Source organism: Monodelphis domestica, chromosome 3, assembly GCF_027887165.1.
Source record: "Monodelphis domestica isolate mMonDom1 chromosome 3, mMonDom1.pri, whole genome shotgun sequence".
NCBI classification, from domain to species: Eukaryota; Metazoa; Chordata; class Mammalia; order Didelphimorphia; family Didelphidae; genus Monodelphis; species Monodelphis domestica.
The window spans coordinates 102,217,430-102,231,685 of NC_077229.1; the positions used below are offsets into that span (position 1 = coordinate 102,217,430).

At 44.4% G+C, this 14,256-nt stretch overlaps 1 protein-coding gene across 4 annotated transcripts in view; it reads right to left on the reverse strand.

Moving 5' to 3' along the window:
- The window catches only part of OPLAH (5-oxoprolinase, ATP-hydrolysing), a 48,826-nt gene that overhangs the window by 31,815 nt on the left and 2,755 nt on the right, over positions 1–14,256 (reverse strand). The window contains exons 1-8 of one of the 4 annotated variants that reach the window (XM_007488730.2): positions 8,457–8,790; positions 7,112–7,383; positions 6,514–6,705; positions 5,179–5,281; positions 4,687–4,810; positions 4,289–4,484; positions 3,779–3,944; positions 3,332–3,470 (exon numbers count right to left, since the gene is read on the reverse strand). In XM_007488730.2, the coding sequence (XP_007488792.1) occupies positions 3,332–3,470; positions 3,779–3,944; positions 4,289–4,484; positions 4,687–4,810; positions 5,179–5,281; positions 6,514–6,705; positions 7,112–7,321 (1,130 nt within the window). In that variant the 5' untranslated portion in view covers positions 7,322–7,383; positions 8,457–8,790. Of the gene's footprint in view, positions 1–3,331; positions 3,471–3,778; positions 3,945–4,288; positions 4,485–4,686; positions 4,811–5,178; positions 5,282–6,513; positions 6,706–7,111; positions 7,384–8,456; positions 8,791–14,256 lie in introns of those variants that run through there. The other 3 variants (XM_007488729.3, XM_007488728.3, XM_056822870.1) reach the window with 3 other exon arrangements.

Here is a 14,256-nt window from a genome sequence, read left to right on the forward strand (position 1 = left end):
GGAAATCCATTAGAGGGTGGGTTCAAGGCTCACCTCTGTCGATGACTTCTTTTACAACCTTGGACAAGTCACTTAACCTCTTTCAGGGGCTCAGTTTTCCCATCTAGATAGCTTCTGAGGCTGCTTCAAGGTCTATAATTGTTCCTATCAGGACATCTATTGAGGGAACTCCTCTTGTTACCACATTTCTAAATCTCTGTGTCATTGCCCATGCTCTTCTCCTTCCCTCCAGTCAACAACTAGCCTATTTGCTCTTCCCTGTACATGACAATTTCCCAATCTCTGAGTTTTGACCCTGGTTGTCCCCCATGCCTGGAAGGGACTCCCTCCTCACCTCTGCTTCTTAGAATCTCTACTTTCCTTCAAAGTTAAGTTAAAGGGGCAGCAAGCTGGCTCAGTGGATTGAGAGACAGGCCTAGAGACAGGATGTCATCAGTTCAAATTTGGCCTTAGAGATTTTCTATCTGTGTAACCCTAGACAGTCATTTAACCCTGTTTGCCTCAGTTTCCTCATATATAAAATGGGCTGGAGAAGAAAATAACAAACCACTACAAAACCTTTGCCAAGGAAACCCCAAATGGATTCAGGAAGAGTCAGACACAATTAAAATAACAAACAACAGCTTTCTCCAGACCCATCGCTGTATCCACTGCAACACCTAGCTGCCTCCTCCATGAATCTTTTTCTATGCCCCCAGCTTCTAGTACTCTGCCCCCAAATTACTTTTTATTTATTTCTTTGCAGGAATGTGCTGGTAAATGTTTAAAAAGAGGCTGGAGGAAGGGATATCCATGACACACTTTTAAGTTGAATCTGCATTATTAACACTTTCTCCGTCACTTTTCTTAAGTCTAGACAACCAATAAAACAATCAAGCCCTGATTTGTAGCATTTGCCAATTTCCAAGGTACCAATGCTCACACTGAAAATTTAATGATTAGCTGGAGCTCACTCCAGGACACCACTGTGTCAACTGGGTTTTCTTCAAGTTTCAAGTTTGCCCCATCCCTTGAGAAATCACCCCTAAGAAAGTTTCAGACACACCTATTTTGGACTGAACAATAGACCTTGATGTGTTTGGTGACCCCAGTTTGGGTGGGGGTGGTAGGCAGAGTCAAAGGTTATTTGTCCTAGTAGCATCTCTCTTGTATTAAAGTCCTCTCTCTGGAAGTCCAGCTCTTGGTTTGTTTGATATTCATTGTAGTTGTCCACTCCCTGATACCCTGGCTCTTGCTGCAGTCTCTTTGCAGCCAGTCTATGCAAGCTTGCTATACCAAGTTCTCAAAAGGGTATAAAAGACCCCCAAGTTCTGTCACTCTTTGGAAAATTATCTGGTGCCCTGCAATCTCCCAGAGATACTGTTCCCAGAGTCCCAGAGCCCCTGGCTTTGTGGGCTTCAGTCTGTGTGGTGGCCGAAATTGAACACTATCTCTTTCCTGATTAAAGATTTGGTTTTGCTGACTACTTTAGTAGTTCAGTGTTATTTCCAAGTTAATAACTGTTTCCATGTATACATATTGTCTTCCCCTTCTTCCCTCTCCCCCAACTCCATATCCATTTAAGCTCTTGAGGGCAGGGAAGATTTTTTGGTATCTCTTGTACCTCAAACAGTTCCCGACACCCAATAGACATCTAAAAATGCTTTTTCACATTTGTTTGATCACGTGGTTCAATGAGGATATGATTGGGGATATAGACTCTAAATGATCACCCTAGTGCAAATATTAATAATATGGAAATAGGTCTTGATCAGTGACACATGTAAAACCCAGTGGAATTGCTCTTTGGCCAAGGGAGGGGGTAGGAGAAGGAGAGGCAAAGAACATGAAACATGTAACCATGGGAAAATATTCTTAATTAATTAATTAATTATTGAAAATAAATAAAATAAAAATGCTTTTTGATTGCTTGATTTATAAAGTATCCTAATGAAATCTGAAAGGAAAAAACACTTAGCTGGAAGAAAACCAAAGAAGACTTCATTGAGGAAATAGAACTTGAGTTAACTGTCTGCTGAATATCTCCACTGGATTTCCCACCAGACTTCAATACTCCAAACAGAGCTCCCTTCCAAATTCCTATTTTTGTTGACAACTCAATACCTCATTGTCACAGATGACACTTCTCTCTCTCCCTTATCTCCACATGGACCAGGCACTATGCTAGGCATTGAGGATATGAAAAATAAAAATTCTGCCTTCCCTGCCTGCAAGGGCCTTATCTTCTACTAGGAGACATCCAAACAGTACCCCTTTTGCCTCCACGGTATCATATCCATCTCACTTTCTCCCCACCTACAGAACCACCCTCTTTAATTAGACCTTCAACAACTCACCCCTACGCTATTGCATTAGCTTTTTCACTCCTCTCTCTCTCCTCTACAATCTGTCCTGCAAATGATTACCCCCCAAAAAATTCCTAGTACCCAAGCCTGATCCTATCTATTTCCCTGATCAAAAAAACTTTCAATCTTCTAACTCTTTATTGACATTCAAGGCCCATCTACCATATAATTTTAACGTACTTTTCTCTTATTACTTTCCTTCAAGCATTCAACATTCCCAGCTAAGTTGAACCACTAGTTGGCAGCTTCCTGAAAGTACCTTCCTGCCCTCTCTTGCTTCCATTCAGGCTCCTCCTTATGCCTAAAACATATTTCCTTCTCATTCTCTTTCTTAGAGACCCAAATGAGAAGCCACCTCTGCCAGGAAGACTTCTCAAGAATTCTAGATGAAAATGGTCTCTCAATGCAGAGAAGAGAACAAAAAGAAGGCCATAAAGAATCACAGGTGAGTAGACTCTAGATGATAATTAAAAAGAAAAACAAGCCATGAAGAACTGATCTCACAGACCAGCTTTTTTCTGTTCAATTCTGAATATGAAAATGCTCATTTTCTTTGGTTGTCTGTTAAGTTCAGAATAAAAATAAAATAAAAAAAGAAAGTGATCTCTCTCTCTCTCTCTCTCTCTCTCTCTCTCTCTCTCTCTCTCTCTCTCTCTCTCTCTCTCTCTCCTTAAATTCTATCAGTGATTTGTCAGAACCTTTCCTTTGCCTTCATTATAGACTACTTTTCTGGTTACACTTAATTCCACATCTCTCATATTCTTATTGGAGGGTAAACTTGAGACCAGAGAGGGGATCATTTTTCAACTCAGGACAATGGCATACCCAGAGTAGGACTTCACAAATATGGGTTTAATTGAAAAGAATTATACCAATGGCAGAGCTAAGAGGAGAAAGATGGCAGGGCATGGGCCTAACTTGAAGACAAGAGTAGAATTCCCTAAATAAGAAAAGAGGATAGGCAGGGAAGGAGAAAAAGACCTGACCTGAAGAAGAGTCTGGAGCCCCCTCCAGCAGCCACAGTGTTGATGTCCAGCTGCGGGGCCTGAATGGTGATGCCAGCAGTGCTGGCCTCAAATACATGCTCATAGTCACCAGCATACCGACTGACATCTGTGGAGGTACCTAAGAGTGGAAGATGGTACATGGGATACAGAGATATATTGGGACCCGGATTCCACAGATTTTTCCCAGAATAAAATTGGGGCTCAAAGCTCTTCCACTCCAGTCTCCCTCACTCCAGACTTCAGTAACCACCCTGTAGGTACTCTGATCCCCACAATTTGGAGTGCTCGGAACCACGGCACATTTTTTCTGAGTTTTGGGATGGGGGTGAGGGTGAAAAGGTATATATACCCTAAAGCCAGGCCAGTTCCATTAATCTCAATGCCCTGCCCCTATGAGATGAAATACCCAGCACCCATCCTCCATACCGCCCATGTCAAAGCCAATGACCGGATGTCTTCCCTCAGCAGAGTAGGTAGTAACTGCATAGCCGACAACACCACCTGCAGGGCCTGAGAGCACAGCCCTGGAGCCACTAAAGTTTTTCATGGGTACCAGTCCCCCATCGGAACGCATAAAGAGCACCTGTACGTCCTAGACAAGAAGGGACATGGGCAAAAAAAAAAGGATGGTAATTCAGGAGCCACCCAGGAGGGGGAGATCAGGACACAGAAGATGAATAGACACAGGGAGAACGTATCCAGGCTGGGGATACTGAGACACAGATAAAGGGACACAGGGAGCCCAGAGTAAGCAGACATGGGGAGGGAGAGCCAAGAGCAGCTGTGACAGGAGATAGAAAAGTCACAGAGTAGAAAGGGCAGAGGAGGACAGAATGAGGTGAGTCAGGATTAAAAGGAGGCGCTGAGTTGAAGACAACCAGACGAGAAGAGCGGGTAAGTGGATGCAGGATGAGAAGGCTAAGAAGGTGTCCTTACTTTCAGGTTCCCCTGGAAGCCCTTGCTGAAGCCCTTCAGGTAACGCTGGATGGTAGGAGTCAGGTAGGCATCAGCACATGCCGTGTGCCCTCGGGGAACAATCCTCACCATGGGCATCACATCCGATGACAAGGACACGTGATCAAAGCCCAGCTCCTGGGCCAGGGCACCCACTTGCTGCTCATGTTGTGCCCACCTGCCCAAGGGTATATGGGGTACATTTTAGAGCATAGGCTTAGCAAGGAACTGGAATATGTTCAGATCCTTCCCAGATTCCCTTTCTCCTGGTCCCCCAACTTCTCCAGCTTCTCATCATAAAGTCACCCCCTTTCCTGATCTGTGGTCCCTAGGAATCTGGCCCAGGATCAGTGTCAGTCAGGTCCCTGAAATGCTCTCACATGTATGAGTGCATGAACACCACAGCCAGGCTCCGGATGCCCCGGGCCAGTAGGTCCTTCAGCTTTCCTCTTAAGCTTCCTAGGTCCACGGGTCGCTTTATCTCTAGAAAGTCCCCTGTTGTACCTGGTGGGGAGAAATGACCAAGTAAGTGTCACACCAACCTACCTCCCCATCATTTCAACCCAAACTACTCATACATTGGCCCCTATGCAGACCAACTCCACAGGCTCCAATCCAGCTCCCAAGCCCCAAATCTAACCCCGAGTCCACTTCTGAGCTTTCATTTATCCCCACCAGAGACAGACTAGGACCAAAGAGGCAGAAGTTTAGCGCTGGGGGTAATAGACCAGATTTGCTGGGTTGTCAGAGGAAGAGGGAGAGAGGGAGGGAGGAAGGGAGGGAAGGAAGACAGGATTTGTGATTCAGAAGGGAGCTGAACTCAGAGGACCTAAAAGTCCAGGTTGAAGATCAGGGTAGAGTGAGGCACAGACCTTGTATGGGGGTCCCAGCCCCTGGCTCCCCTGGCTGATACAGCACCACCCGCTCATCCACCTCCACCACCTCCTCATACAGGACCTGAGGCATTGGCACTCTCTAGAGGGAATAAGGGGGAGGGTGGGATTAGGAGGGAAAAAACAAGAGCATATTCAAGAGGAAATGTCCTCCCAGTTCTGCCCTCAGGGCAGAGGTTCCCCAGAGTGAAGGTTCCCCTTTATACTTGAGTGATCTGAAGTCCTGTTGAAGATGAAAGGTCAGGGTGGGAGACATTTCTTAGACCAATCATGGGTTCCCTAGTAGAAGAAAAATTGTCCAGGAAACCAAGGGAAAAGTGGGGTATTCCAATAAGGAAAGTCAGAGATTGGGGGGGACCTGAATGAAGTGAAGAAATTATAGGGGATGAATTAGAGAATGATATCTCCAACCAGTTTTTAAGTTTCATGGGCCACGAACTGTGACTGGGGAAGGGCAAAATGGACAGTTCTGGCCAAGGAACAATATTTTTGGCCAGCTGCAGCTGCTGCTGCTAACTTTTTCCTGACCATTAATGTCTGTACTTGTCCAGGTTCTCAGCTGGCCTTTGGCCCAAGTTTTCATTCCAATCTAACCTACCCTCCCTCCAACAGCAACACCCCCCCCCCACCCTCCATGAGAGAACCAGTTAAGCCAGTTCTCTTCCTCCCAGTGGAGAGTAGACATCAGGTTATAAAAGTAGGGGGGAGGGAGAGGATAGATTGGGACACTGGAGGCTGTCCAGGTGCCCACTATACAAAGTTTATTATAAGAGGCCTCCTACACACAGAACAATGGAATGCTCTCAGGCATTTTCTTACACCAAAGGGACAAACAGGAATTAAAAAAAAAAAACCCTTTATTATCCCTTTTTTATGGAGATATTTAACCTTGGTTGTGTCATAGACCCTTTGGCTAGCCTAATGAAATCTATGGGCTCCTCTCAGAATAAATGCATAAAATAAATAGGTTTATGAAAGAAACCAATGACATTAGAATACAATTATCAAAAGAAAAACTATTCAAGAAAGTTCACAGTTAAGATCCCTTATTTTAAAATAATTCCATTTATACACAGTTTTGGTAAGGGCAGTCACTAAAAGTGAGAGGCACTGCCCCTAAGAAAGCCGTCTCATAAAAAAGGGGTTGGAGATAAGGTAGGTCTATAAAGACAGCCAGTCAAACAATAAATATTTATTAAGTGTCTACTATATGTCTGGCATTTGGTAGGCATGGCTGAACAAAACACTGGACAAAGGAGAGAATTCTCCCCTGAGTTGCCTTTATGAGGAATAGGCTGGTCAGTAGGCTCTCACCAAGTCAAAGAGGTCCTTTCGGGCCTGGTTCCCAATGTGCAGTAGGTCTTTGAAGCCCTGGGTGACCAACAGGGCCATGCGCTCTCCACAGCGCTCCAAGAGTGCATTGGTGGCCACAGTTGTGCCCATGCGGATCCAGGCAATGCGGCTGGTGTCCAGAGGCATGTCCCTGGGCAATGTCATAGAGCATTCCTGTGAACATAGAGCATCAGTGTCTGTCCCTCTTATCCCCTGTCCCAAAAAAAACAACTCTCCTCTTTTCTGGTAGATTCCCAGAGACTGGTGCTTCCCTGACTCTTGTGAATGACTGGGATCAGGATCCTCCCAATTTTGGTCCTAAAATCAGTGCCCCTCAACTGTTGGATATCTAAAGGTTGGATATCCTCCCCCTCCCAAGTTGCCTCATTTTTCCACAATCCAGGCATCTTCTGCAACAGAACCTTTAGCCAAAACTTGGAAGTGTTTCCAGGAACTCTGTGATCAGGATTGCCAAGATAAGGGAAAAGAGATAGTTGCTGCCTTTATCAATAGTTTCATTATTAATAGTAATAATAACAATAATTCCTATTTTCACAGTAACTTCCTGAGAGGCACTGACCTGCTCCAGGATTCGACGGATGCCCTCAGTTGGGGCATCTTGGTAGTTGGCTGGGTCCTCAGACAGCAGCTTGAGCACCCTTACCCGGCCCCCAGGGCATTGTGCAAACACATCTGTAAAGGTGCCACCCCGATCAATGGCAAAACGAAACTTCCCCTCCTCCCCCTCCTTTTTGGCCTTGAAGGCACCAGTGGTACTAGGCCTGGCCATTAAGTTGGAGAGTGGAAAACGCCAGTTGTAGGCCACCAGCTCCGCTTGTGTCTCTTCCTCTTCTGGAAGAAATGAGAGATGAGGCAGACAAGGAATCAGAGGATATGGGAATGGGGGTGGGGGCTGTTAAATCAGGGAATCAGGGAGCATGGGAAGTGAGGAATGGGGGCCTTGGAGGAGGAAATCCCTGTAAGGAATCAAGAAGCCTGATGGAAGTAAGGGCAGAGAATCAGGGAGCAAAGGATAGAAAGTACAAAGGCTGGACCGAAGGGCAGTGGAAATGGGGAACAGAAGAGGAGGGGAGGGGGACAGGGGAAGCAGGGCAATAAAAGAAAGGGAAAGGAGACAGATACAGTGCTGGTCTGCTGGAGGAGCACGGAACCCGAGAAAAGCGGACCAAGGAAGGTTGTAGTAGGGAGGATGAGGGAAGGTGGGATGGGAAAGACGGGTCAGACTACTCTGAGGAAGCCAGGAAAGGAGGGTCACACTAGTTACGGGATTTGGCACTGGAGTGCAATTGGGGATTCTCTCCAGGCTTCGATAAGAAATAGGGCTCCAGTGGACAGGCTTAGGATAGGCGCAAAAGGACAGGCATCGGGAAGCTGAGCCGAGGGGCGGGTATCAGGCCTGGGAGTGAAAGGTGGGGAACGCTGAGCTGAATTCCAATCAAGGAATAGGGGGAGTAAAGGACGTTCGGATCAGGACGCTGAAAAGGGAGGCTCTGAAAAGGAAGGGTGAGGGGTCTCTGACTTGAGATTAAAGGCAAATGGAAGAAGAATTAAGGCGGATTTTCTAACGAAAAGGAAAAATGAGTGGGCATTCTCAGACACGAGACCGAGGGAGTGAGGGTAGAGGAACAGGCTCACACGGAAGAGGTGAAGAGTGAGCGAGGCTGTCCTTGGGGGCTGGTTGGGACACAAGATATGAGGGGGAGGGGAGGAGAACCGCAGAAAGGAGCGATGCTGGGGAGAGAACAGACGGGTGGGGCGGGGGGAGGGGGCTATCCCAGAGGGAAGGAAGAGAGGTCTAAGGCTTGGGGTAGAGATAGGAAAAGGGGGTACGAGCGTGGGACTGGGGGTAGCGGAATGAAAGAGGTGGACAAGACCAGACCGGACTCGACAGGTTAGGGACGCACTTAACCAGGTTTCCTCCTGTTCAGGAAATAATGAGGTTTGAGGTGGGAATGGGGCTCCGGCTGATCCCCGGCTGGGGACAACTTCAATCTTCAGCGCTCGGCCCCTCCCTCCCTTCCTCTCTTCCTCCCTCAGCTTGCAGCCCGAAGCGATCAAGCTTTCGGGTCGGGCGGTGGAGAAACTGGTCCCATCCCGCCGAGACAAGTGCGGTAGTTCTATCCTGTCCTTCCCTGAATCCCACCCATCTCGTGCTACCCCACCCTCTCTCACCGCTTCCCCCCATTGGCTCTTCCCTCCTCCGGCTCCTCCTTTCAGCTCCCCCCCACCCTGCTCCGGCCCCTCTCTGGCCTTGGCTACTCATTCCTCTCCCGGACTCCCTCCCTCCTTTCCCCCTTCTCCCGACTCACTTTAGCTCCTGCCTAGCTTGGTTACCTCCTTTCCTCGCCACGATTGGCTCCCCTCTCCCCCCACCCTTCCCCACTTTCCTCTGAATTCCCTCCATCCCCCACCCCTGCCCTCCTTGGCTCCTGTCTCGAGACTCTTACTTGCTGGCTAATCCCTTCTCAGTTACGTAAACTCCGGGCCTGGCCCAGCTTGCCTTGCCCCCTCACCCGATCCCCTGGGGGAGGGGTGAGTAAGTCCTTAGTTAAAGGGCTGCAAACTGCTCTGGAAGAAGTGAGAAGCCTGGGGTCTTGGCTTCCGGCTCTCTCTGGTGATTTTCCTGGGGTGGGAGGGCAAAGGGGGAAAGAAAGTGAATGATAACGGAAGAGGGCGGACCAGGGGACCTGGGGGTTATGAAGAGGATAGAGAAAACCTTAATCCTCCCCTCTTCATAAAGAACTGTTTGAAGCTCCCACTGGGCGATACCATCACCACCATCCAAAAGGCTAGGAGTGAGGCAAAAGCGTTGTCTAGGCCGTCAGAAGATCTTCCAGTCAGTCAGTAAGAGAGGGCAGACGTTGAAAAAGGTGAGGGACAGCCACCACGGGCACTTAGCCTAGAGAGCTCACAAGCGAGAGAGAGAACATTTGGAGGGAAAGGGAGGGGAGTGGCAACAAGATAAATAGGGTGGTCTCTAGAGCCAAGAAAGTCACTCATCAAACTTGGGGGGGTGGGCGGCATGTGAATAGAATGCCTAAGAGCTCTTTAACGTCTTCCCAAATCAACTCCACCCGCCCACCCAAAAAAATAGATCCGAGGGCAAACTCCCATTTTAAAGTCAGTCTTTTCACTCCCTTTCTTTGCCCCTCCACAAGAGCAAAGTTGGGAAATGCTGAAGAGCATTATTAGCATGTGATGATGCCTCTGCTCTTAAAATAGACCAAGCCTCTCTATTCGAAAGTTCAGTTCTCTCTGCTTTCAGAGGCACTGACATTGGTTAACGAATGGCTACAGACTCTAAAGAAAGAATCTCAGGTTGTCTTCTTCACAGCCAAGGTTCCAAATCTTGACGGAAACATCATCTCTTATCTAACTCCATCCCTTCCCACAAGCATCAGCCCCTAAACTTAGTTTCAATGGAATTCATTTGAGGGCTTGGGCTCCTTCTACATGCTGATAGAAACCACCAAAAAAAAAAAAAGGCAGCCCTTCCTCACTCTCCTTAAAATGTGTCTGAAAAATTGTGTGGGTTAAATGAGACAAGCTATGAAAGGAGAAATAGGATTTCTTTGTAAACGGAAATGTCCTCTTGTCTGATTTAAAGTTCACGAGAATATAACCCATCTCTATGTAGCTTAATGTCTCACCCTGAGACCCAGAGCCAGAATGGAAAAAAGATAGATGAGGGCAGAGTTATTAGGAAAGGAGAGCTAGAGACGTTTATATAGGTCAAAATGGAGAAAGAAGTAGGTCATTAAATCTTAAACTTGGAAAAGCCATCACAGTTCATCTAGTCTGGCTCCTACCTGATGTATGAATGAATCCTCTCAGCTCTCAAAATTTTTATCTTTAAAAAAAATTAATGTTCTTTCTACTCCTTCCCTTCTCTCTCCATTGTCTGAATAAAATTGTGAAAAATAAAGGCCTCAATACTTATAGTCACCAAGTCCAGCAAAATAAATGCCCACATTGGGCATATCCAAAAATGAAAATAGACTACAACAAGGATTATTCTCTGTGACCAGGTGGGATTTATACCAGGAATGCAGGACTGGTTTAATATTAGGAAACCAAAAATGAATGTCCCTGTCAGCATTTTTAAACTCATCACACCTCTGTCAAGTAGTGTATTTCTTTCTTCCCTTTGAACTCATGGTTAATGAGTTTGATAGAGTATTAAAGGTCTTCCTAAGTTGTTTCTCCCTCCAATATGGTCATTATAAAAATTTTTCCTACTTCTACTCATTTCATTCTGCATTAGTTCATACAAGTCTTTTTTTTTTTAAAACCCTTACCTTCTGTCTTAGAATCAATACTGTATATTGGTTCCAAGGCAGAAGAGTGGTAAGGGCTAGGCAATGGGGGTGTCAAGTGACTTTCCTAAGGTCAAACAGCTGGGAAGTGTCTGAGATCAGATTTGAACCTAGGACCTCCCATCTTCTAGGCTTGGCTCTCAATCCACTGAGCTACCCAGCACCCCCCCCCCAGAAGTCTTCAGAAGTATTTCTTCTGGAATTGTGCATTTCATCTTTTCTTATGGCATAATAAAACTCCATTACTTAGCCATTCACCAAATAAATGTCTCTCTTCCCCTCCCACCCACATCCACCTTGGTTTCTAATTTTTAGCTCCCTAAATTCCCATAACCCCTCCAACATTTTTAATCTTCCTCTTTTTGTCACTTTTGGCAGTCTGACGGGTCTCAAATAGAACCTGAGTTGCTTTAATTTGTCTTTCATTAATTACTAGTGAATTACAGTATATGGTTGTTGATAGCTTGCATTTCTTCTTCCAAAACCATTTGTCCATATCCTTTGACAATTTATCTTTCAAGGAATGGCTCTTACATCTTATAAAATTTGAAGTGGTTTCTTTTATGTCTTGGATAAGAGACCTTTATCAAAGAAACTTGTGGAGATTTTTTTCCAGCAACTCATTTCTCTTCTAATTTTTAGTTAGATTTGCCTATATAAAACTTTTGTAATTTCTATAATCAAAATTGTCAATTTTATCTGATCAATGCTCTCTATTGCCTGTTTAGCCATCTTATTAATGCTCTCTATTGTTTGTTTAGTCATTAATTCTTCCCCATTAATAAATCCAAAAGGCGATTTCTTCCTTGTTCCTCTAATTTATGATGTGATCTTTTATATCTAAGTCATATATTCATTTGGTGTTTATCTTGGTGTGAGTGTGGGGTGTTGATTGAAGCCAAACTGCTGGCTAACTTTCTCAGCAATTTTTTGGAATACTCCTTCTACCAGTAATTGAAATCTTAGGATTTGTCAAAGACTATGCGTTTGTGTTTATCTGCTCCAATATGCTGTGAACTTCATCTTAACACTTAACACAGTGCCTCCAGTGCTTAGCACAGTACATGTTTATTGATTGATTGATTAATCTATTCCAATAACTTTCTTTGAACAGTACCAAATAATTTTAATGATTAATGCTTTTATAGTAGTTTGAGTACTAAGAGAACTAGTACTGAGACATCCTCTTCTGTTCTACTTTTTTTTAATTATTATTGCATTTGAGATTCTTGACCTTTTGTTCCTCCAGATGAATTTCATTATTGAATTTTTATTCAGATAGACTCTTTCTTGGTGTACTTTCTCTCTTCTTGATTATATCGCAAAGTTCCCAAGAGTAAGGACTTGTCACTATATGATCCCTGAGGGCACACCATTTTCCATCCTTATTTTTAGTTCTAATTTATGTATTAATTTTAATCTTTGCTCCAACATGTCAGTGGTACAGTGCCAGCTGATTTTCCTCGTATTTAAAATGGAGATAATAGCACATATCTCCTAGCATTATTGTGAGAATCAAATAAGATAACTGTAAAAGCACTTTGAAAACCTTAAAGTGTCATACTAGTTGTTATTATTATAGATCATGAGATAATAGATATATAAGGTTTCTCTCTAGTCTATGTTTCTGGCCCCTTTTGTCTCTTTCTTTTGAGCCATATTTTCCAACATCTATTTTGATATACTCTACATCCTCTTTCAAAAGGAGAGATCACAAAGACAGAATGATAAAGACAGAAAATCTCTAATTTTCCCAAAGGCCATCATTCTCCCTATCACCTCTATTCTTTCCTACAATTTTTTTCCAATTTCAAACACATATTCATATCCACCTTCTTTAGAAAGTCTTCTTTGACTTACTTTGACTAATCTGGCTTTAATTCCTAATAAGTCGGTGTTCTTGGTATAAAGTCATATTATGTACAGATTTTAACTTTCCTAGGAAGGTGATCTCATTCTTGCTCATATGTAACCCTTGCTTGTAACAGCTGTGCAAGGAGCACTTGTTTTCACCTGCATTTTCCTTATCTGCTTATAAGGCAAGGGAAGGTTATCCTCCAAGATCACGGGTGTCTCTATTGTCCATTTCTATAAAGAAAAAGGAAATAGTTGTCCAGTGACCATCATAGGAAGGGGAGAGGGTAGGGGGAAAGAGGTAGACATTGCTAACAAGATTTTTGCTAGTCCAGCTTAAAAGGCTGATTCTTCACCTAGAATATGATCACCTATGTTAACTTGGGAAAAACACAGAACTACCAAAGTAGTCAGAAAAAACAAATCTTTAATCAGGAAAGAGACAGTGTTCAATATTGGGCTGCCACATACAGTCGACCACTCTGGCAATAGTATCTCTGAGAGCATAACCATACTAGATCATCCTCTCTAAAGGACAATAGAATTTGGGGAACTTATATACCTCCTGGGGACCTCGGGACAGGGAAGTATGATTGACTGACATTACCATGGCTACAAGGAAATGACAGGCCCAAACTCAACTGACAGGACAAAAACAGGCTTGGGAAAGTAACCATAGCCAGAAACTGGGGTAGCATGGGCTAATTACAATAATACTAAAAGGATAGTCCCTGCCCAGGTGTTTGTCTTCTTGGGAACAGGATCTCTGATACAATGGAGGTAACTTCTAAGATTAAAAGAGTATTTAGCATTTGTTAAATCTGCTAGATCCACCTAAACTGATCATCAATTACTTTAAGGTCTATTGTTCAATCTGAAATGGCCAAACTTGGGGTGTTGACACCTACCAAAGAGCCAGTGTGGCTTAAGAAAGGGCCCAAGAATGATAGATATAGTGCTTGCTGCCCAACAATCCCAGGAGAAAGGCCAGGAGCAGAATAGAGGTCGTCAACCTAACCAAAGCCTTTGATTCTGTCAGTTATGAGAGCTTTTGGAAGATCATGGCAAAATTTGGTTGCCTAGAGAAGTCTATCAATATTGTACCACAGCTCCATGATGGCATACATCCCTGGGGTTCTAGAAAATGGACAATACTCTCAAGCTTTCTCAGTCAACCAATGGAGTGAAGCAGGGCTGTGTGCTTGCTTTTTTTTTTTTTTTAGCATGGTGTTTTCAGTGATACTGTCAGTTACCTTCAACAAGGATGCAAATGGCATCAAGGTCAGCTACCGCATTGATGGTAAATTATTTTACTTGAAAAGACTACAAGGCAAGACTAAAGTAGAAGAATTGGTGCACAACAATTGGTTCACAAACTGAGAGGCAATAAAGTATGGATCATTTCTCTGCCACCTGACAATTAACACCAAGAAAATAGAGGTTGTCCACCAGCCAGCACTGCACCATCCACATGTGGAACCAGCAGTCACAACAAATGGAGAAATTCTGAATGCTGTGGACACATTTATGTTCT